Raw genomic sequence first — 22,291 nt, 5'->3', positions numbered from 1 at the left:
TACGTGATTATTTTCCAAAAGTGTATTTGTCATTTCCATGATACTATTAGCAGTCTGTATTTTTTAAAAACTGATTAAACATATAATCATGCTAAAACATGGTTAAGATGTTCAGGTCTGGCTTCAACCATAAGGGAATAAAAGTGAAAGAAGATTCCCCAGTAAATATCTTCAATCTGAGATGAGGAAAAGCTAGAATATACATTTTTAAATACAACAGAAAGTATCACATTTACCATTATGAAACAAACATAACATTAATTACAATGGAACACAATTATGAGCCACTGAAATGCCCAGGAGGTTAATAAAGTTATGTATGAAGCTGACTTGGACTAAAAGAAAAACATGGGAAATACATAACATTCATGCACCTCATACATATTTTGAGGCAGATATTAATATACTATTGAAATGTTGAAGGCATATCCATTTAATTCCGTTATCCTGCATTATTTAAGTTCGGATTACTGTCTGAGTTCAAAGAAGCTGGTTTGTATTTTAGTTAAATTAATTAAATGTATCTAGAATATTTATTTATTACAAATTAGAGAAGAAATTCAGGAAAAAGAACAATTTTTCTTGAATTTAGGTAGATAACTTAGTTATCTCTGGGCTGATCCTGAATTCTCAAGATTTTCAACAGTTTCTTCATTTCATGAAATCCTGTCGGAGAGTGAGGGCAAAATCAGGAAGGCAGCTTCATCGGCTAATAATGAGCATGCTCAGTTTATGGAGCAGACTCAGTAACAGAGAGAGGGGAGAGAAAAAAAAATCTCATGGGCAGAATCTCGGAGCAGTGAATTGAGCAGGAAGAAAAACGTGAAATGGCAGAAGAAAAGGAGGACCAGATGGCCGACAAAGCACCCCCAGCTGAAGTGGAGGTCAAGACAGAGGCTAAACTCATCCTCTATCACTGGACACAGTCCTTCAGTTCCCAAAAGGTGAGTGTCTCATCTGCTAAAAGGAATGTTGTATTTCAGAACCTGGATAGCTCCCTCCACCCACGTAACCCCCCCTCCCCACTGCCTATTTGCCCTGGGATGACAAAGGACTGTATTAAAGGCAGCTCTGAATGGGTGCCCAAGAGAAGAAGGAATAAAATATAATGAAAGAATGGCATACTCAAATCAGGAAGCTTCATAAACAGGCCCAGACTCTTTCCCACTATTGTTAAATTTTGTGCATTAAGAATTGGAGCTTGGCTAATCCAAGATAAAGGAATGAAAAATAGGCAATAACAAAACCAAGTGAGATCAATTTATCTTACAGGAAAAAAGTGTCATATGAAGAGCTGATATTTAATATTCACATTAAATGGTTCCTGCAGGTTTCTTACTGTTTCTCTGGAATAGCAGCATGTTTTATTTAGCGATTTATTATCATAATCTCCCAATGTCCATAAGCAAATATCCCATGACCAAGTTCGATGTGGCACTCTGGAGATTCCATGGCCACGTTTGGCTCTGAATCCATACATTATGTGATAAACGGTGCTTTATATATATATATATATATATATATATAAGCTCATCCATTTGTTTCAGGTACGACTGGTGATTGCTGAAAAGGGGTTGAAATGTGAAGAGCATGATGTAAGCCTTCCATTGAGTGAACATAACGAACCTTGGTTTATGCGTTTAAATGCCTCAGGAGAAGTCCCTGTGCTCATTCACAAAGAGAACATAATTTGTGATGCAACTCAGATTATTGACTACCTTGAAGATACTTTTGTGAATGGTAATTATTTATTTATTTATTAAAAGCTTAATGCGTGCATTTATTTCATATATCTATGGAGATTCTTTTTTTTTTAAATTTTTTAATTTACATTTATATCCCGCCCTTCTCCGAAGACTCAGGGCGGCTTACATTATGTAAGGCAATAGTTTCATCCTATTTGTATATTTATATACAAAGTCAACTTATTGCCCCCCCAACAATCTGGGTCCTCATTTTACCTACCTTATAAAGGATGGAAGGCCTGGTGGGACTCGAGCCTGCAGTAATTGCAGGCAGTTGTGTCTGCAATTCTCATTCATCCAGGCCATTGTTGTTCCAAAGGTACTTTTTCAAGAGGCAATTGGACTTTCTTGTTTTTCTTTCACCTCTCATCCTCTCATGGGGAATGGAAGGATTTATATTTCTTGCAGACAGCTGGTCATTTGCATTCTTTTAGAGAATCCTTGTGGCCTCAACCACTCTCAAAAAGAATACAAATGACCAGCTGTCTGCAAGGACTATAAATCTTTCCATTTCCCACTATCCAGTCAGAGCTGAAGAAGCTTCTTAGATAAGAAGCAAAAAGTCTTCAAAGAAAAACAAGAAGGTCCAGTTACCTCTTGAAAAAGCATCTTTGGGACATCTTATTTCATAGAAATTTATTTATGTACTAAATGATTATTTATAGTATAGATTTTATGTTTTATGTCTTATTTATACACCACGCAGAGTCCTTCTGTGAGGGAGATGGGTGGTTTCTAAATGTGATAAATAAATTGCAGTTTGAGAAGGTTGTCAGGAGGGATACATAATTTTAAGCTTTATTTTTGCAAGACATAGAAAAGACACTTTGAAAGGAAAACATTTTTTTGGACTGGGATATAGGCACATATAAATCTTTTTATCAGCAACTCTTCTGTAGAGAAACAGGAATCTACCTTGATCAGTATTATCTACCTTAATTGGCAATGGCAATCTGGGAAGCTAGAGGATTTTTTTATTTCTTATATGATCCTGTTAACTAAAATCATATCAAGAATATGTTACTCTATATACAGGTATTCAACAGGATGGAGTTAAATGATAACATATAGAATAGTATGGATTCCTACAAAATATATTCCTTGCACCTGAGCATAAATCTACCAGTTGTACCTTGGGGAGACAGGCATCTAAATACAAACAAACAAAATTATCCAGATTTGATTTAGCCTCTAGAAAGGATACCATAAGTAGTAATATTAATTTAGTGGAGTGGCATCTACAACCAATTTAAATAAATAAATATTAATTCAATTGAAAGTACTGAATTGAATTGAAATAGTAATTGAAAGCTGCTGAGAGTTTTGAGAGGATAAACAAGGCCCCATTTATCTTGCTTCTGTCTTATTTTTGCTACTGGGCTACCAAATTATAAATAACTCTGGATGAGTATATGGATATGAATTTGGCAAATATGTTTGCCATTGTCTTCTAGGCCAGTGATGGTGAACTTTTTAGATATTAGTGCCCAAACTACAACCCAAAACTCACTTATTTATCGCAAAGTGCCAACACGACAATTTAACCTGAATACTGAGGTTTTACTACCTAAAATAATGATAAACAAGGCAAAGTTTGGCTAATCGTTCTTAGAAAAATATGATAAATGCACTTTTATGTCCCTTCATTTTTTTTTTGCTTCTGAAATATTACATTTAGCAACAATAAAAAAGAAAAACTTTTGTAATATCATTTCTCTCTTTCCCTCCCTATCTCTCTTTCCCTCCCTCTCTCTCTCTTTCTCTGTTTCTCTCTCTTCCTTACCCTCTCTCTTTCTCTCCCTCCCCACTCTCTCTGTTTCTCTCTTTCCCTCGCTTTCCTGTCCCCGCTCTCTTTTCCTCCCTCCCTCCCCTCTCTCTGTCTCTGTTTTTCTCTCTCTCTTTCTCTCTCTTTCCCTCCCCCTCTTTCTCTTTCTCTGTCTCTCTCTCTTTCTCTCTCTCTTTCCCTATGTCTCTCTCATCTATCTACCTATCTATCTATCTATCTATCTATCTATCTATCTATCTATCTATCTATCTATCATCCATCCATCTATCTATCCATCTATCCATCCATCTATCTATCTATCTATCTATCTTTGCTTTCCTGCCCAGCTTCACATGTCATGTGAAGCCAACCACTTGGTCTGTGGAGGGAGAGTAGAGGCTGGCAGGCAAAGCCAAGCATTGGAGATCCATGCAAAATATGGCAACTCCAACCTGGATCCTGCTGGGGAGACACCTCCTCCCTGTCCGTCTCCTCTCTCCACCCACAGTGGGGCCTGGGTGGCCTGAGGAAAGCTCTCTCCTTGGAGGCAGCCAGCAAGCAAACAAACGTGGCACTCCGGCGTGGAGGCAGCGATGCAGAGTCCCACTTCTGGCTGGCAAGAGCAGAACAGGGAGGGACGCGCAAGCCAAATATTTGGAGCAGGGGTGAAATGCTCCCGGTTCGCACCGGCTCGCCTGATTAGGTAGCGATGGCAGCTGCCGGTTTGGAGGACCGGTAGCAAAAATCCCTGGCCCCGCCCCCCCGCCTCTGCTGAGCCACACCATCAGCAGAGGTTTTTTTTTTACTTTTAAAAGTTTTTCTTCAGCCGAAAACATGCCTTTAAAAGTAAAAAAAAACAAACACCTCTGATGATCAGAGCAGAGATCATCAGAACACTTTAAAAGTTTTTTTTTTTAAAAAAAACATCTTCAGCCGAAGGGGGAAAAAAGGAAAAGTGGGGGGGCTTTAAAAGGCTCCTCTGGCAATCCCAGCTGAGTTCCTCATCACCAGAACCTTAAAAAACATGTTTTCTACATGTTAAAACAATTATTTTAAGAGGTTCTGGGCTGCTATGAGGGAACTTCAGCTGAGATCGTCAGAGGAGCTGACTTTAAAACTTTTTTTCCTCTGGCGATCCCAGAGGAGTTTCCTGATCCTAGCAGGCTTTTAAAATCACTTTTTAACAGCCCCCACTTACAAGAGCCCCCACCCATGCCCACCCAATGCCCCCTCCTCACTTACCTATAATTACTGCATACTGCTCCTTTCGGGCTGGCAACGCAATGCTTACTTTAGCTACTGATTACAGCCTGCTTTGACTTCCTGCTTTGCTGAATGAGGAACTCTGGGATTTGAAGTCCACAAACCTAAAGCTACTAAAGTCCACAAACCTAAAGACCCCCTGATCTAAATAAATAAATAAAAATAATAAAATAAAATATTTGTGCAGCTTTCTGAAATTTGGTGTGTTTCTGTAGTGTTTCACTCTAACTAAACAAACACACAAAATCTCACAAAGCTGTATGTGGCATTTTGTGTGTATGTGAGTCAGTTGTGTTGTGTGTGTGTGAAGTGTGAAAGTGTGAGGTTCCTGCTTGTTGCAGGGGCGATTTTGAGTGAAGTGCAGCTGCTTTTACATTGTGTGTGAGTCAGTTGTGTTGTGTTGTGTGTAAAGTGTGAAAGTTGGTTTTTGGTACCTCTTACAGTTTTGTATACTTTGTTTACTATTTTTATTATTTATTGTTATTGGACATGCCCACCTAGTCATCTGACCACCAAGCCACGCCCACCAATTAAGCCACGCCCACAGAACCGGTAGGGAAAATTGTTAGATTTCACTCCTGATTTGGAGCTGTGCTCAGTGGAGTTTGTAAGCGGGCTTGGCAGGGCCGCTTAACGGGGAGGGAGACCCTGGTCTGTTTGGTTTGCTTAAGTGTCGGGTGGGAATGCAGAAGGCAGAGGAAATCTGTACCACTTGGCATTCAACCCTCAAAGACTCCTTTGAAGTGACTGGGAGGGCAGGGTGGGGCCAGCCAGTGGTGGGATCACCCAACAGGGAGCCACAGCAGACGGGCGAAAGAGCCTGTGGCTTGCTGACACCCATCCTATGGCATACTCTGTACTGGGGTGATGGCGCGTGTACCCACAGAGAGGGCTCTGCAAGCCACCTCGCACACATGCCATAGATTCACCACCAGGGTTCTAGGCTGTTTTGATTTCCCAGACTCCTATCCAAGTACTTCCCAGAAGAGATCTTGTTTAATTTTCAAGTTCAGAGAAAGTCACCCTTGATAGTGCAACCTGGTGGAACATATTCAAAATAGCATCACTGCCAAAACAAGGCTAAATCCTGGTGAAAAAAGGTCTTGAAAATCTGTTTTATTCAAAAGTGGGTAGAATTTATCAGCTTCTACACTTTCTCAGATCTGGAGCCCATATTAATTTTTTTTTTTTGCTCAGGAGTTAAGGGATATTTGCTTTCTTTAATAAAGATTGGCTTAATACACCTTGTAACTTCTTGGACCCAGCTGAACATGAAAGCAAGGATGAAAGAAATAAAAGCTGCTTAACAAGTCTTTTATTCACATTCTACAGCTTTAAAATTGAAGAAGGAAGCTTCCCCTAGTAGTTTATAATCAGTTCTTAAAATATGGTGCTTAATAAGCGTCTGACAAACTTATTTCATTTCTACTGAGACAGAAGTTAAAGGGCCAAAACTAATGAAAGATTAACAAATGACTCATTTAGCAGCAGAAATTTTGAGCTCAATTGTGGTCATAAATTGAGGTCTATGTATGTTAAGAAAATGTTACTTTTATCATGAAGTAGGTTCAAGGTTGCCAATTCTCATTTTGACTAAGCAAAGAAAGATTAGCCCCATCTCAAATCTCTTATAACTTGATTAGTTCAAGAGACACTGCATTCCAACTTGTATGAAGATTCTTAGAACAACAAATGCTGCAGAGATATTTAAAACAGAGATTTATGATTTTGGTGAATGAGATGCAATCTTTGGGAAAGATCTCAGTTAAAATTCTAAGGAAAAGTTTTATCATTAAGCATTAATCAAGGATATTTGATTCCAGAAGGACCAACGATAATAATTGTGGTGGTTTAAGGTAGATTAGAAGTCTTTCTGCGAGTTACAGTAAATATAATCACAGATTATTAACAGAGTTTTGAGATTTAAGTGTTGCTGGTTTTATTTTTAATAGCTTGTTTTGTTTTGTCCTTGTATTTTTTCCTCCTTTTTGAGTTGTGTTTTAATGTTGTGAATAAAATAAAAAAACTTATTGAAAAAAATAACATTGCCAATTCAGCCTTTCATCCACAATCACATCATATTGAAAATCTCTTTTATTTTTCACTTTCAGTTATAAGGGCTGAAGTGGGTAAGAGGTTATAAATATCTAAGCCAACGTTTTTTTAATTTTTTTTGTTAACTTTCATTATGGATATTCTTCTCTGCAGAAAAGACTCCAAAACTAATGCCAGAAGAAGGAAGTATGTATTATCCAAGGGTTCAACACTACAGAGAACTCCTAGATTCCTTGCCTATGGATGCATACACACATGGTTGCATTTTACATCCTGAATTAGCAGTAGACTCCATGATTCCTGCATATGCCACAACCAGAATTCGTAGTATGTACAAGAATTTTATCTGTCCTAGTTATCTGTGATGTTCAATTTCATTTTAATTTTCTTATTTAAATGATTTTACCAAATTTACATTTATTAAAAATTAAGTTATCAGCCTGCTGAAATAAACAACATATGGTGTTTTAAAAAACAATTTGTCAAATAAATTTTAGTTGACTTTCAGGATTAATCCTGCATTATAGATGAGGGTTCACTGAACTGTTCACACAAGATATTGTAAATGCATACATTTGGTTAGGAAGTATAACATTTTAACAAGATAAAGTTTACTTAATTTACTTGAAAGTTTGATGATAGATAACTTTAACTGAATTATTGCTGTTTTGCAAGGCCAAATAGGTAATACTGAATCTGAATTAAAAAAACTCGCTGAAGAAAACCCAGATCTGCAAGATGCATATATAGCAAAGCAGAAACGACTCAAAGTAAGAACAGAATATGTATAATTAGTTAAAATGGATCCTAGGATTGCTTGGAGCATGATATTAATGTGAAATAGCAAATATTGTCATTGCATGCTTTTCTGCTTGGAATAATTTCATTTTAAAAGGAATTATATACATGTCATTTAGTGTCATTTAGTAGTCTTACAATTGCTTGCTGAGATTCACAATATTCAAGAGAACTTATCATCATTTTTTGCAAGCTAATATATAATCTATTTATTTCCTGTAGTCTAAATTGATGGACCATGATAACATAAAGTACTTACAGAAAATACTAGATGAGTTGGAAAAAGTTTTGGATCAGGTTGAAACTGAGTTGCAAAGAAGAAATGAAGAAACACCAGGTAAATTATTATTTGCAGTCAATTCTATCTCATTTTCTTTTGATTCTGCAATGTTGAACAATATCTCCATTTAGAAATCTCTAGGCTGTTTCAAGTCAAGTAATATTCCTATTTACCAAACCATTGCAACAAGTAATCTAGAACTAATGGTTACACACATTTAATAAGAATATTAATTGCAAGCAATAGAGGAATCTTTGCATCATGTTGCATTTTATTATCTCTAATTATTTATGCCTTTATTTTTGATATCAGAAAATGGACATCAGCCTTGGCTCTGTGGAGAATTCTTTAGCTTGGCTGACGTATCCCTTGCTGTAACACTCCATCGTCTGAAGTTCATTGGACTAGCAAGGAGAAGTTGGGGAAATGGAAAGCGGCCTAACTTGGAAGCCTATTATGAGCGTGTCTTGAAGAGACAACCATTTCATAAGGTTTTGGGACATGTCAACAACATACTAATCTCAGCAGTTCTTCCAACAGCATTTCGAGTAGCGAAGAAGAGGGCACCCAAAGTTTTTGGCACAACTCTCCTGGCTGGCTTTTTAGCAGGAATAGCATATTTTGCATTTATGTGTGCTCGGAAGAGGTTTGCTAACTTGCTATTATCAATAAGAGGAAGGCAGAGTTATCTGTAGGTGCTTCCTTGCTAGATTGGGATCATAGTACTTTATTTTCCAAAGAGGTTGATTTGAAGAATAATGGTCCAAAATATTGTCTTCTATTATTAGGCCTTTTTCTGACTGTAGAAATACATTAGTAACGTAAAGAAATCTTGCAAATTTAAGGGAAAAAACACGATTAATTTCAAACATCTTGCTATGCTATTATATGTTCAATATTATAAGTTCAATATGATTTGGATTTAGTGTAACATCCATCAAGCCATTATGGATCATAAACTATTGTTGATGGGTTCCCTGTTGTAAGCAATGTTTCAGTAACCTATGGGTAAAAAACCCCACGGTTAACTCAATGTGTGAAACAGCCAGTAGGTTGTTTGTGGAACTGTGGAAGCATATTTTTGTTCCCTCTTGCTCCGTGCTGCCTTTATTTTTTCTTTTTTATAATGTCTTTATTAATTTTCAACATCAAACTTTAAAATACAAATTAATAGAAAAGGGAAAGGGAATTAAATTAAAATTAAAAGTGACAAAAATATATCAAACAAATTTGTAACAAAAATGAGCTCTTTCTTTCTTTTGATACAGCAATAACAATAGAACCACCCCTTTCTTAGTTTAAACAAATAGCACCAATATACAAAACACATTAAAATACTAATAATCAATTTACTAAAATCTCCAATATGCATAAAATATTATTCTCTTAATTTTATCTAAGAAGTAGTAAATTATTAAATACAAATCTCTATGTTTAAAAAGCTGAAATATTTCTCTAGTTGAATCCAGTCTCATCTTCAGATCTCAAAGTCAAAAGTTGATTTTCCTCCTTATTGTATAAGAAATCTAACAATGGACTCCAAGTCATAAAAAATCTAGTCAAATCATACTGCCTTTCTTTACCTACAGAAGAATTTATCTGGAGAACAGGTCTAGGCCTCTGAGCAGGATAGGATGAAGGATGCAGAGCAGGGGTGAAATGCTCCCGGTTCTGACCGAATCTCGCGATCCGGTAGCAATCCTGGCCGGTGGTTCGGCGATCCGGTAGCAATCGCCGAACCACCGGCCACACCTGCTGCCCGGGTGTCATTACTTCCTGGTTTTAATGTGTTTTTTACCTTCTGCGCATGCGCAGCTCTGCACGCGCATGTGATGTGTGTGGGCAGCATGTGGACTTCCGAGCCGGTAAAGAAGATAAGTCGATTTCACCCCTGATGCAGAGTTGTGGGTTAAAGCTGGATTTATCTGAAACTGGATAGATGGAGTTTTCTTAAATTTAATTCTGTGCAGAGCCCTTCATGTAATTTTGATTAACTTCCTCCCCTTCACATCATTCTGGATATTATCTCATTATGTTAAGGTGAGTCCCTAGCCCTTCATTTTTCCTAAACATTATCTATCTATCTATCTATCTATCTATCTATCTATCTATCTATCTATCTATCTATCTATCTATCTATCTATCTATCTATTTTCCATCTTACCAATAAGCCAACTCTAAGCGACTTACAAATGATAAAAAAGATAAATACAGAAACAATTACAATTTAAAAAGCCACAAAAAGTCATGTCATTTATTAAAGTCACAATTATAAGTCATTGTATCTTACCAGTGAATTTGTTTGTAAACAATGGAAGTTTATATCTGTCATTTTAATAGAATGTTGTACTGTGATTGGCTTATAAAGCTTATTAAATGTTGGCTGACACAATGGCACATGCTTCAATTACAGCCTTAAAAAGATATGACTAGATAGATAGCAGATAGCATTCCAAGGCATAAATTAAAGTTATGCCTATCAGACTTTCTTGATTGTGTGATTTGGAAACATTTATGCACATTAGTGATCTATAATCCATTCATTTAGAAGCAGTGGGCATTTTATACTGGATTTTGTGCAGATAATATATGGGTAATTGTTTTTTTTCTTAATGTAAACCTGTTTCGTGCTAGTGTATTAATGCAATCTAAGGTGTAACTTCAGAAAATATCTGTTTCACAAATACAGCTTCTTGAGAACAAACATGAGCATAGTGTTTTGATTAATTCTTTCATGCTTTTTTAAAAAAAATAATTAAAATTGGTTAACCAAATATTAGCTTAATTGCTAAACATGACTATGATAGAATATTGAATTTCCATCATATGTCATGATGGTTGCCAATCATGGCAATCATGAGATCGATCCAATTTTATGATCTTTCTGTGGCAGACATTAAGTGAATACAACAGTTGTAAAGTGAGTGCTGCAATTGTAAAGCAAATCCATTGTGTGCAGCGGGCACCTGGGGCAAGGCACAGAGGCAACACAGTCAGCTGATAGTTCAGATTGTCCCTATATTGCTCCAACTTTCTCTCAAATGCTCCCATGTTATGGTAAGTCCCAGAATGCAGTGATCACACACACACACACACACACACACACACACACACACACACACACACGATACCCCTCTAGCAGCCTTTGGCTGCAAATAGTCTTGCAAAATGCTGTGAGCACAACAGCTACAAAGCAAGAAATCCAGTGGGGCAAGGGAATAAGTCAGAGTCCAAGAAGCAAAGGAATAAGGCAATGGTTTCAGGAAGCAAGAAATAAAGCAAGAAGTCCAGGAAACTCTAAACATAAGCAATGGCACACAAAACTCCATCAATTCAGTGTTTGTTCCTGACAAACGCCCTTCCCCACAGTGTCTCCTTAACTCTCAAACCCCAGGTGTACCTTGTGAAGATGGGTGGGGCGCTCTCCTCCTGAGTTGTCGGGTTGGCCTGCATTGTTCTTGCCTCCTTTCCACTCTCCTTGCTTGGGGATCAGGAGGGGGTGGTTCTTGCTCATTGCCTGGGCTCCTTCGCTCCCCATTTCCACTGCCTGCCCTCTGTTGGTCCCTGTTCTTTCCTGCTAGCAAGCCATCCCACTCCTGGCCTGCCTTCTCTTCACATTCCTCTGAAGCCAACAAAGCCGCTGCCTCAGCTCCAGCTCTGACTCGTCTTCCTCCGCAGATTCAGGCTCAGATGGGGACATGACAGGTAAATGTTGATTTCCAGTAAAATATTGCAGTCCTGGAACTGCGAGATATTGCAAATGGCTGTTAATATGTGCTGGTGACAGTGGAGTGGTGGTGATCATCAGAACGTTAAATCTGGGTCCTAAGTAACTTTTGGCGGTGGGTCCCTCATAACTTTGAGTGGTTTCTAAGCAACTAGTAATTAGTTGAGGGACTAGCAGTATATCACAGTGTCAGACATTGTGCAAAAAAGTCAAGAGGAGACTTCCCATCTATCTTTCCCTTTATCCAGTATTGCAAGCCCAGTTGTACTAGTGTTATCCTAGCTAAAAGCATTGTTATAGCATCAGTCTATTTATTCATTTTGACAATCCCAATTCTTCTAAGGAGTTTTATTCACTATATGTGTTAATTCAGAAACAAGCCCTCTTGTTGTGACCCATCAGCGACGAACAGAGCTGGCAGCAGATTCGGACAGTGAGGAGGTTGGGGAAGAACATGGGCCAGTCCTGGAGTCTGGGGAAGACTCGGACGAGGGCTCTGTGTCAGAGGCAGAGAGGGGGCCAGGGCCAACTGGTAGTTACGTGCTTCCTCTGGAGCCTCCAGAATCTGACATCAGCGAGGCAGAAGAACAGTATAAGCCTGCTTCCAGTGTGCGCATGCACAGAGCTGCCAGAAGGCAAGAACAATTAAGAAAAAGAAGGATGACTCGGGAGTAAGGCTTGGAGTTGATTGGCCCCTCCCATAAGACATAAAAGAGGAACAAATGCACGTGAACCTTTGCAGGAAACAATTAGTTCATATAGTCAATTCAAGCTCTGAGAACTCCGTTTGACTCTGCGCTCCATTTTGCCTTGCAAAATCAACTGACAATTAGGTCTCTGGCAGCGTTTCAAGGACGATAAGGGTGGATGCTTATTAACATTACCATGAAAGACTGTGTCAACTTGAACAGACTATTTGTGAATCATTACGGGTTGTGAATGACCATAATTCATAGCCGTCTCAATAAAAGAGGGTTTTGGGGACTAAGATTGTGATATATGCTTTCTCAGGAAGCCTAGGTCAGAACACCTCTGAAGTCGGTGAGAATAAGCCTCAAGTTAGAGGACAGTTCTATCTTCATAACCCTCTTAGCAGATAGCAATAACACTTAGACTTACATACTGCTTCACAATGCTTTACAGCCCTTTCTAAGTGGTTTACAGAGTCATCATATTGCCTTCAACAATCTGGGTTCTCATTTTGCCAACCTTGGAAGGATGGAAGGCTGAGTCAACCCTGAGCCGGTCATGATTGAACTGCTGGCAGTCAGCAGAATTAGCCTGCAATATTGTATTCTAACCATAGATATGAGACCAAGAAATTTCCCAGGTGATGAAGGATTTGAATTAAGTATTTCCATATCTAAGTTAGCTCTTTTGTTTCAATATGAATATTTCTCAATCTTTCTGAACTCTGTTTCATTTATATTTGGGGCTTCCCCTCCATTTATAGAGAAAATTAAAAATATAAAAACTTGAGAAACCCCACACCAGTCATACAAATGTTTCAGGAATTTTTCATATAATTAAGCTCTTATTCCTAGATTTTCAAATTTCCATTTATTTTAGGCTCATCAGAAAAGAGATTAAGACCTGGTTATTATTTTTGTGTTGCATCACATAGCCAAACATAATCCCTTTTGGTGAAAACATTCTGATAAGGTCCCAGGTATTTATTTATTTAGACAAGTCTTTTGCAACGATTATGAATCTTTCCACTGTAGGTAACAATGGCAGCAGGAAGGATGAATAGACACAGAGGCCTATTTGTTTACCAGTGTTTTAAATAATGTTCTAATGCTTGGGGTAGAACATTTATTTATTTATTTATTCAAATTTGTATACCGCCCTATCTCCCTAGGGACTCAGGGCGGTGCACAGGCAAATAAAATACATATAAATACAAAAATAAAATATCCATTAAAAAACTTATTAGATGCAGCCAGATAATTAAAAACAATATATATAATAAAACCCATTAAAATCTACATTTAAAAATTTGGGGTAGGCAAGACATCATATTCTTTTCTTGATTTTTACCCAGTTGGAAAGGCTGAGATTTTGCTTTCTAAATTAATCATTCAGCTAAAATTGTTTATCAGTTTTGGCTATCGATGAGCAAACAGTAATCCTTCATGCACCCCTGAAGACTATTCATGTTATTGAAGATAAAAAACTATCTCACCATTTGGGAAGCACTTCTCTTTACCATATCATATTGTTTCTCAGTATAATCACTGTGGAATGTTGGCTAAAGAACCATCTGTTTCATTTTATTTTATTTTTTATTTATTTATTTTTGTCACACAATATATAAAAGCATAAGCATGAAATAACTATACAACATATAAGCATATATATGAGTAATAACTATATTAATTGGATATAACGAAGGAAAACAATAGGACAGGAACAGTAGGCATGTTTGTGCTCTTATGCACGCCCCTTATAGTCCTCTTAGGAATGGGGTGAGGTCAATAGTTGACAGTTTTTGGTTAAAGCTTTTGGGATTTTGGGAAGAGACCACAGAGTCAGGTAGTGTATTCCAAGCATTAACAACTCTGTTACTGAAGTCATATTTTCTGCAATCAAGATTGGAGCAGTTAACATTAAGCTTAAAACTATTGTGTGCTCGTGTATTGTTGCAATTGAAGCTGAAATAGTCTTTAACAGGAAGGACATTGTAACAGATGATTCTATGAGTTAAACTCAGGTAATGTCGAAGACGGCGTAGGTCTAAATTTTCTAAACCCAGGATTTCAAGTTTGGTGGCATAAGGTATTTTGTTGTATTCGGAGGAGTGGAGTACTCTTCTTGTAAAATATTTCTGGACACGTTCAATTGTATTGATGTCAGAAATGTGGTATGGGTTCCAAACAGTCGAGCTGTATTCAAGAATTGGTCTAGCAAATGTTTTATATGCTTTGGTTAGTAGTGTAGTGTTTTTGGAGAAGAAGCTACACAAGATTAGGTTTACAACTTTTAAAGCCTTTTTTGCGATGTAGTTACAGTGGGCTTTGGCGCTTAGAACATTTGATATGATCAGTATGATAGAATGTTTCAGTATCATTCTACTATCAAAGAGGGCTTGGATATATGGATCATGTCTGACATTTTCATGAGAATATATCTATTGCAGCCAGTGGCTTAAAGCATAACCATGTCTGTTTCTTGAGAAATGCTAGAGCTGAATCTTATTAAAACACTGACATGCACTTCTAATTGTAATACGATATATTTAAATCAGCTGAAACAGACCATAATACATCATTAAAGTTTGGGTCCCCAAAGAACACTTTGGAAACCCAAACTATAAAGTCATTGCAAAAAGTATGAATTTGACTTATTTCAACACATTTTTCAATCAAATACAATATTTTCCAGGACTCCTTTTCCTCACTGAAGAATTTTTGAATGTTGCTGTCAACCACACCTAATATAAAGTTATAGACAATGAATTAAAATACATTCTGTTAGTTTTTTTCTGGGATTAGATCTTCGGATGGGACTAAGTTAAAATTATATATAAAAATATAGTCAAACTTAAGAAACATATACTATTGTATGGTATTGGTATATAAAAATAAAAATGCTAAATTCCAAATCCTCATTCATTTTTCATGGAGCTCAAATGTTTTAAAAGCTATGGCTTGATAGAGAATGAACCAACATTTCTGAAGAAACTAAGCAGACAAAATTTGGCCAACGGTTAGCTATAAACATATATTACCTTTAATTTTATGACAGAAAACTGATAATAAACAAGTAGACTTACCTCTGTAACAGCTTCTATTGAAGGTTGGCCTTCAAATTAGTGTGTGATACTTTTAATTTTTTAATAGAAAGTTACTTTGATTCTCTGCTTAAACTGTAATAAGAAACATACTTTTAAAGCTTTTTGGGTTTAGTAGGTGGTAGAAAACAGATGAAAATAATTTAACTTCATGACCCAGATATTCTGGCAATACTAACAAATTGGACATGCTCTGTTTACCACAGATTTTAATTTAACCAAACAATACTGATTATGTACTGGCATCTTCTTTATTCTCCAGTACTAAGCAGATTTAGATGGAAGAAATCCCAGTTCTCAACAAAGGTTACTTCCAGGTAAGAGTAGAATTAGAACTTTGCTTTGGCATTGTTGCTTATCTACTTCAGTCATATTTAATATTCAAGAATGGGAGACCAAAATTGGAGAATATGTAGCAAGAAAAAAAATTGACTGTATAGATTCATTACAGACATTCATCTACATTCAGTGCATCAAATACCAAAGCAGGCTTACATATTGGCAATATGTTTTTATTGTTTTTAATAAACAAGAGATTAATTAAAATATCAGATAAAGTTTATTTTAAATAAATATAAGCAACAGTGTCCAATATTTCAAGAAAAGGAGAAATGCTTAAGTAGTGATTAATGACTAGGATGGTAAAGGGAATGTGTATCAAAAGTTCTTCCTTTCCTTGTTTTTTATATTTTACTTTTTACTTTGTGTCAGTATTTAATTTTTATAAATCTAAATGATCTTTGTTATCAGCTTGAATAATGCAAAATCATTTATAATAAAATACCATTTTTTTAAAAAAAAACCCTTTGATGTTCACAAATTGTGAAACTGGATAGATGCAATGATGCATATGCTTGATTGAGGATTCTGTAATTTATCATTAAAACATAATCTGCTATAACCATGATAAAACTAGAATATGTTATTAACTGATAGTTCAGAAAAAAATCAGCATGCCATTCTTTGCACTGCTTTTTAAAAATGTACAGCATCACTTTTTTCTTGATTAAAGTTCATGCTTTCCTAAATAGTATGATCTACAATGAAAATTTATTCGGACATATGATGGCATTTGATTTACTAGGATACAGCAGTTATTCTTTGGGACACTGTATAGGAAATTGTCCACCAAATGACCACCAGATGGCATTGTTTTCCCAACACAATGCATGTTAAAGGAAAAAACTAACTCTAGTTTCCCATTTTTAAAAATTTTATTTTAAATATTACCCATTGGCATTACTAAATCTTCCACCTAGAGTATGAAAATGCATATGGGAAAAGTGGAACCTCAAAGAAATGCATTTCATACATGCATAAAGAAGGCAAAGTTATGCCTGATTGATGACCACTGTGTGAAAGAGGTCGGGCATTATCTTCTCGAGGGAACTTTTTAGCTTCCTGGTAAAACTTTCAGTTCTGGATTTCTTAGGTAATCTTCCATACAAGTTCTTACTAGGCTCAACCAGCTTATCTTTGAACGTCAGATAAAATTGTGCAAGCATATCCATTGCATGCCTACAACCACCTGAATAATCTGACAGGATAGTGACATTAAAAGCTAGCAACAGCACTTAGACTTATAGAACCTTCTCGAAATGGTTTACAGAGTCAACATATTGCCCCCACAATCTGGGTCTTCATTTTGCCAACCTCGGAAGGCTGGAAGGCCTTGAGTCAATGAGAATCGGACTGCTGGCAGTCAGCAGAATTAGCCAGCAATACTGCATTCTAACCACTGCAACATCACAGCTCTTTATTAGGTACATTTATTGATAAGAAACACACAGAACAGGGGTGTCAAACTCCAGGCCCACAGCCTGCATCTGGCCCGCAAGGATTTGGCCCATGGAAACAGCAAAAGACTGGCCCACGATGCCTCTGCCAGCAAAAATGGAGCTTGGGAGGGCCGCGCATGGCCCTCCCAAGCTCAATTTTCATTGGCAGAGCTCTCAGACCACTACAGGCGCCCTCAGCACAAGTGATATTGAGCTGGCCATGCCCACCTTGCCACGCCTACCCTGGCCATGCTCACATGGCCATCCCCCCAGAACCCTGAGGTAAAAACCCTGATGCAGCCCTGAATGAAATTGAGTTTGACACCCTTGACATCGAACAATTAAACCAGTTTAGCAGAGTTTCAGCAAAAATCCCAAACAGTAGAAACAGAAAGACAAAGGATCAATGGTATTACTTAAGTAACCCTTAATATGACAACAAAATGCTTCTGTAATACTTGCTACACTAAGAGTTTGCAAACCTGTTTCTTTCCAACTCATAGTTTTTATAATTTTCTGCATTGCAAAGAATGGGGAAGGGAGAGGGGCAGTGGAAAGTGGAATTGATTAATTTCATGTAAAGTCAAGTGGTTCTTCTTCCTATCATGCAAGCTCATGAGCATTGTGTCAATCCATATATTGATCACGGAATGGATTTGTATTGTGAATTTCAGGTCACACTAGAAATCAATGCATTACCATATCCAATTGAATGGAATATATGTAGCTCACAGTTGCACTGATGTTGTCTAGTGTCAGTCCTTTGAGGGAGATTACACTAGGAAATCAAAGTTATGAAAGTTAGTATTACTTTTATTGTAAGGTTACAGTCACAGGATCTTGCAACTCTGAATGTACCTCTCCTGCTACACTTTAAGAAAATTAGGAAGAGTCAAGTCTGAGATACTTCTCAAACTGCATTTCTGCCTTGGACCCAAATTTCTTTTATCTGACTGTTGCCTTAGTTGCGGTTGTTTCTCCAGTTTTCTAAAATTGGAATATGATTGGATGGAACAGAATAACAGAGTTGGAAGGGACCTTGGAGGTCTTCTAGTCCAACCCTCTGCTTAGGCAGGAAATCCTACACCAATTCAGACAAATGATTATCCAACATCTTCTTAAAAACTTCCAGTGTTGGAGCGTTCGCAACTTCTGCAGGCAAGTTGTTCCACTGATTAATTGTTCTAACTGTCAGGAAACTTCTCCTTAGTTCTAAGTTGCATCTCTCCTTGATTAGTTTCCATCCATTGTTTCTTGTCCTGCCCTCAGGTGCTTTGGAGAATAGCTTGACTCCCTCTTCTTTGTGGCAACCCCTGAGAAACTGGAACACTGCTATCATGTCTCCCCTTCTTTTCATTTAACTAGACATACCCAGTTCCTGCAACTGTTCTTCATATGTTTTAGTCTCCAGGCCCCTAATCATCTTTGTTGCTCTTCTCCGCACTCTTTCTAGAATGTCCACATTTTTTTTATATTGTGGTGACCAAAACTGGATGCAGTATTCCAAATGTGGCCTTACCAAGGCATTATAAAGTGGTATTAACGCTTCATGTGATCTTGATTCTACCCCTTTGTTTATGCAGCCTAGAACTGTGTTGGCTTTTTTGGCAGCTGCTGCACACTGCTAGCTCATATTTAAATGGTTGTCCACTAGGACTCCAAGATCATTCTCACAGTTACTACTATTGAGCGAGGTACCACGTATACTGTACCTGTGTATTTTGTTTTTCTTGTCTAAATGTAGAACCTTATTTTTTTCACCATTGAATTTCATTTTGTTAGATAGGGGCCAATGTTCAAGTCTGTCAAGATCCTTCTGTATCTTAAACCTATCTTCTGGAGTGTTGGCTATTCCTACTAGCTTGGTGTCATCTGAAAATTTGATGAGTTTCCCATCTATCCCCTTGTCCAAATCATTGATGAAGATGTTGAAGAATACTGGGCCTAAAACACAGCCTTGGGGTAATCCACTGCATAGTTCCCTCCATGTAGATGCAGTTCCATTGAGGACTACACGTTGAGTATGGTTGGTCAGAATGGAATGGAATAGAAAATAGAAAATAGGATAGGATAGGATACTTTTTTAGCCAAGTGTGACTGGACATACAAGGAATTTGTCTCTGTTATAACAAGCATTCAGTGTACATTCATTCATCTTTTTTTCTATTTCCAACACTTCAAGCTATCTAAGCAATAGAATGTCAATAACATTAGTTAATAATGTACAAATATCATTATATATGAAACAATATGTTTATGATTTATTATAATTAGAATGAAAAAAGTTAGAGTTATTACAATTAGTTGGGTAATGAAATGTTTGCAAGGAAACAACTAAACTTCAGGGAGCACCAAGAACTCCATATTACAATATCTGAATAATTGCTAATGTTTTATTTAGAAGTATATTTTTTGTTTCTTTTCCTCCTTGAACAAAAGGACATTTGTGGAAAGAGGAAAGGAATATGCTAAGGCAAGTCAATCTCTGGACTGCATTGGACTTCTCCATTCATTTTTTTACAGTCTCAAGAGTAACTCCAGATTTCTGAATTTTGACACCAATACCATATTTTCTGTATATATACTGATGGTGGGTGATGTGTATGGGTGTCTGCCCTGTAAAGGGGCAAACTAGGTACATTAACAAAACGCTTCCAAGTGATGAACATTTTCAACTCTGCCCCATTCCCTAGAGATATGCCACCTCCTGAATCCTTCAGAGGATATTTGTATATGTTTTTTAAAAAATGAGCCATATATAAAAGAGCAAAGAACTAAGATGACCAAAAATATATTCCAATGAGGAATAAACATTAGCCTCCTACAGCTTCAGGTGGCTTAGTCAGTCTGAGAAAGCGCCACTGGAATTACCCTGTGAAACAGATTTGTAAATTGAAGGGGTGACTTGCTTTGAAAGAATGAATGGAACCTGACAACTTCAAAAAAGCTTTGGAGCTTTCAGAAGTTCTTCAAAGAATCAGTGGCTTTTCTGTTGCTTCTAAGACTCTGTCAGTTCATAACATTACAGCTTAAATTCTTCATATAGAGATTGTTGGAAGGTTAAGTTCAGATTAGTTCTCTGACATTGCTATGAGTAGTTTCAGCTTTTTAAAAATGTGGCTAGCCACAGGCTTCATGTTTTTTTCTTTCTGTTGTTCTAATTGAATTTTATATTTTCATTCTGGTTCCGCTAACACAAATGAAGTCTGCTCAGCTCTCAACATTCTTAATGTGGACTCAAGGCTGGGCAGTCCAGTGTTATGAAGTCTAAAATCCATTGGAAGTCTGGTGCTAATAAATTCAACTAAGTAACTAAATGGTCAACCCTACTTTCACATTGGAGTAGGTTGAAGTGTGTTTGCCTTACAATGAGTTATGGTGTTCTAACTTGACATTGATAAGTGCCTGATTCAAACATTTACTACCTCTAACAATGGGAATTGGGGTGGGGAGAGAGCCTTAAGAATACAAATTTTCCATGAATTATGACCATCTGCCTATCTGTGACATAGTATGTATATTTACTAGCCTGCTTCTGGTACTATTGCTAATAAACTTAGAATATTGCAAGACAGCAGAATTCTGAGAGTATTAAATAGGTCTTCTAAGAAAGGGCCAAGAGAGCCAGATTGATATAGAGGTTAAGAAACCAGCCTAGAAACCAGGAGATGGTGACTTCTAGTCTCTCCTTAGACACAAAGTCAGATGGTTGACCTTAGGCCAGTCACTTTATCCCAACCCTAGGAAGGAGGCAATGCCAATCCAATTCTGAAATCTTGCCAAGAAAATTGGAGGAATTGTCCATGCAGTTACCAAAAATGAAGACTGTTTTGAAGGCACAAGAAGAAGAAAAGGCTAAATTTATTAAATGTTTATGCTAGCCCTGTGCATGACCTAGCTCTGCCTATCCAGTTGTTAGGGAGTCCCAAGGTACATAAGAAGTATAGAATTGCTTCCAAGTCTCATTGATGGTCCTCAATGGAACAAGTTAGTCATGCTTAACTTAAGTTAAATTGCTTTTAATTAAATGTACTTAGTCATGGCTAACATTTTGCTGGTTTACAGAACTTGATTACAATTCTTGAAATATTTAAATGAATAAAAAGCTGTGGAAAAAGCAACCTATTCTATCTGCCAATAGTATGTTAGAAGTAGAATTCGAGGCAGTTTCAGTCAGTTTTCATTTCTGTTATAATATCAAATTTTGGAAGGAAATATATGTTCATGCCTTCTTTCCTCCATTATTCTCCTTCTTTGATAAAATGAATTAACGACCCATTGTTATTTTGTCATGGGAAAAACTAAGTACATGGTGCATTGAGGGAACTGTCAAACTGAAAATAACCTGAAAAGTCAAATTTCACAGAGGACAAAACTTGTAGTGTAGGAGAGGTGGGATATTTATTTAATTTTAAATTGCTTTGGAGTGTGGTTATTTTTTTTTTTTTTCATCCCACAAATTCACTGTGAATATTCTTACAACAGACCAGTAATGCTATTTATGCCATTAATCACCAAACTCTGTTCTTCGCATGAAAAATTATCCTTTAAAAACAGCCCAGTTGGTTCTGAATAATCAAGAGCCTCACAATATTCCTCTTTAAAAGAGGGATTGCATGATAACCATTAAAATGCAGTGGGTTAGCTTGTTTAAGCTTTAAATATGGGCATAATGTTCTGAACTTTGGAACATGAAGTTGTTTCCTTGGGAAAAAGTCCATTTAAAAACAATTTGTGAGTATGTTTAGGATTGTTTCCAGGATAGCATCATAAAAGTACACGTGTATGTTTAACACAACGAAAGAATAATAAAATTTAAGAGTTTTCTTCTCAATCTGTAATCTCTGTAAATGGGAGATTTTAACTGCCCAGGGAAAATGTAATTTATTGCACAAGTAATGTATTGGAATAAAGGCCCTGGTTACTTCATATCATTTAAAACTTCCAGGAAATTATTGCCACAAAAACATTAAATACTAATAAGGTTATCGCATCAATTTTAATGTGCAATACTTTCAGCTGTCTAAACAGACTTGACTCTGACTGCTATTAGTTCTTAAAAACTGAGATGTGATTCTAAGGGGGTA

The 22,291-nt window shown here is 36.9% G+C and overlaps 1 protein-coding gene across 2 annotated transcripts; it reads left to right on the top strand.

The window, feature by feature from the left end:
• The first annotated feature begins 797 nt into the window (after window positions 1-797).
• GDAP1 (ganglioside induced differentiation associated protein 1) lies at window positions 798-10,552 on the top strand. Of its 2 annotated transcripts, XM_058176576.1 has the most exons (6): window positions 798-944; window positions 1,548-1,740; window positions 6,982-7,155; window positions 7,504-7,598; window positions 7,849-7,963; window positions 8,219-10,552. In XM_058176576.1, the coding sequence occupies exons 1-6, from the start codon at window positions 828-830 to the stop codon at window positions 8,599-8,601; spliced, it is 1,077 nt and encodes a 358-aa protein (XP_058032559.1). In that variant the 5' UTR covers window positions 798-827; the 3' UTR covers window positions 8,602-10,552. The 2 variants fall into 2 exon arrangements, with proteins under 2 accessions (XP_058032559.1, XP_058032560.1); XM_058176577.1 differs by lacking the exon at window positions 1,548-1,740 and having other exon boundaries at window positions 822-944.
• The last annotated feature ends 11,739 nt before the right edge of the window (window positions 10,553-22,291 follow it).

The sequence above is a fragment of the Ahaetulla prasina genome, chromosome 3, assembly GCF_028640845.1.
Source record: "Ahaetulla prasina isolate Xishuangbanna chromosome 3, ASM2864084v1, whole genome shotgun sequence".
NCBI lineage: Eukaryota > Metazoa > Chordata > Lepidosauria > Squamata > Colubridae > Ahaetulla > Ahaetulla prasina.
Note: the sequence above shows the minus strand (reverse complement) of the source record. Positions and strands in the feature narration are given on the sequence as shown.

Bases quoted from the DNA above. Each gene is read 5' to 3' on its own strand.
- GDAP1 (XM_058176576.1), top strand. From the start codon at position 828: ATGGCAGAAGAAAAGGAGGACCAGATGGCCGACAAAGCACCCCCAGCT. The intron at 945-1,547 runs GTGAGTGTCTCA...CATTTGTTTCAG, and splicing joins AGTCCTTCAGTTCCCAAAAG to GTACGACTGGTGATTGCTGA. The intron at 7,964-8,218 runs GTAAATTATTAT...TTTTGATATCAG, and splicing joins AAGAAATGAAGAAACACCAG to AAAATGGACATCAGCCTTGG.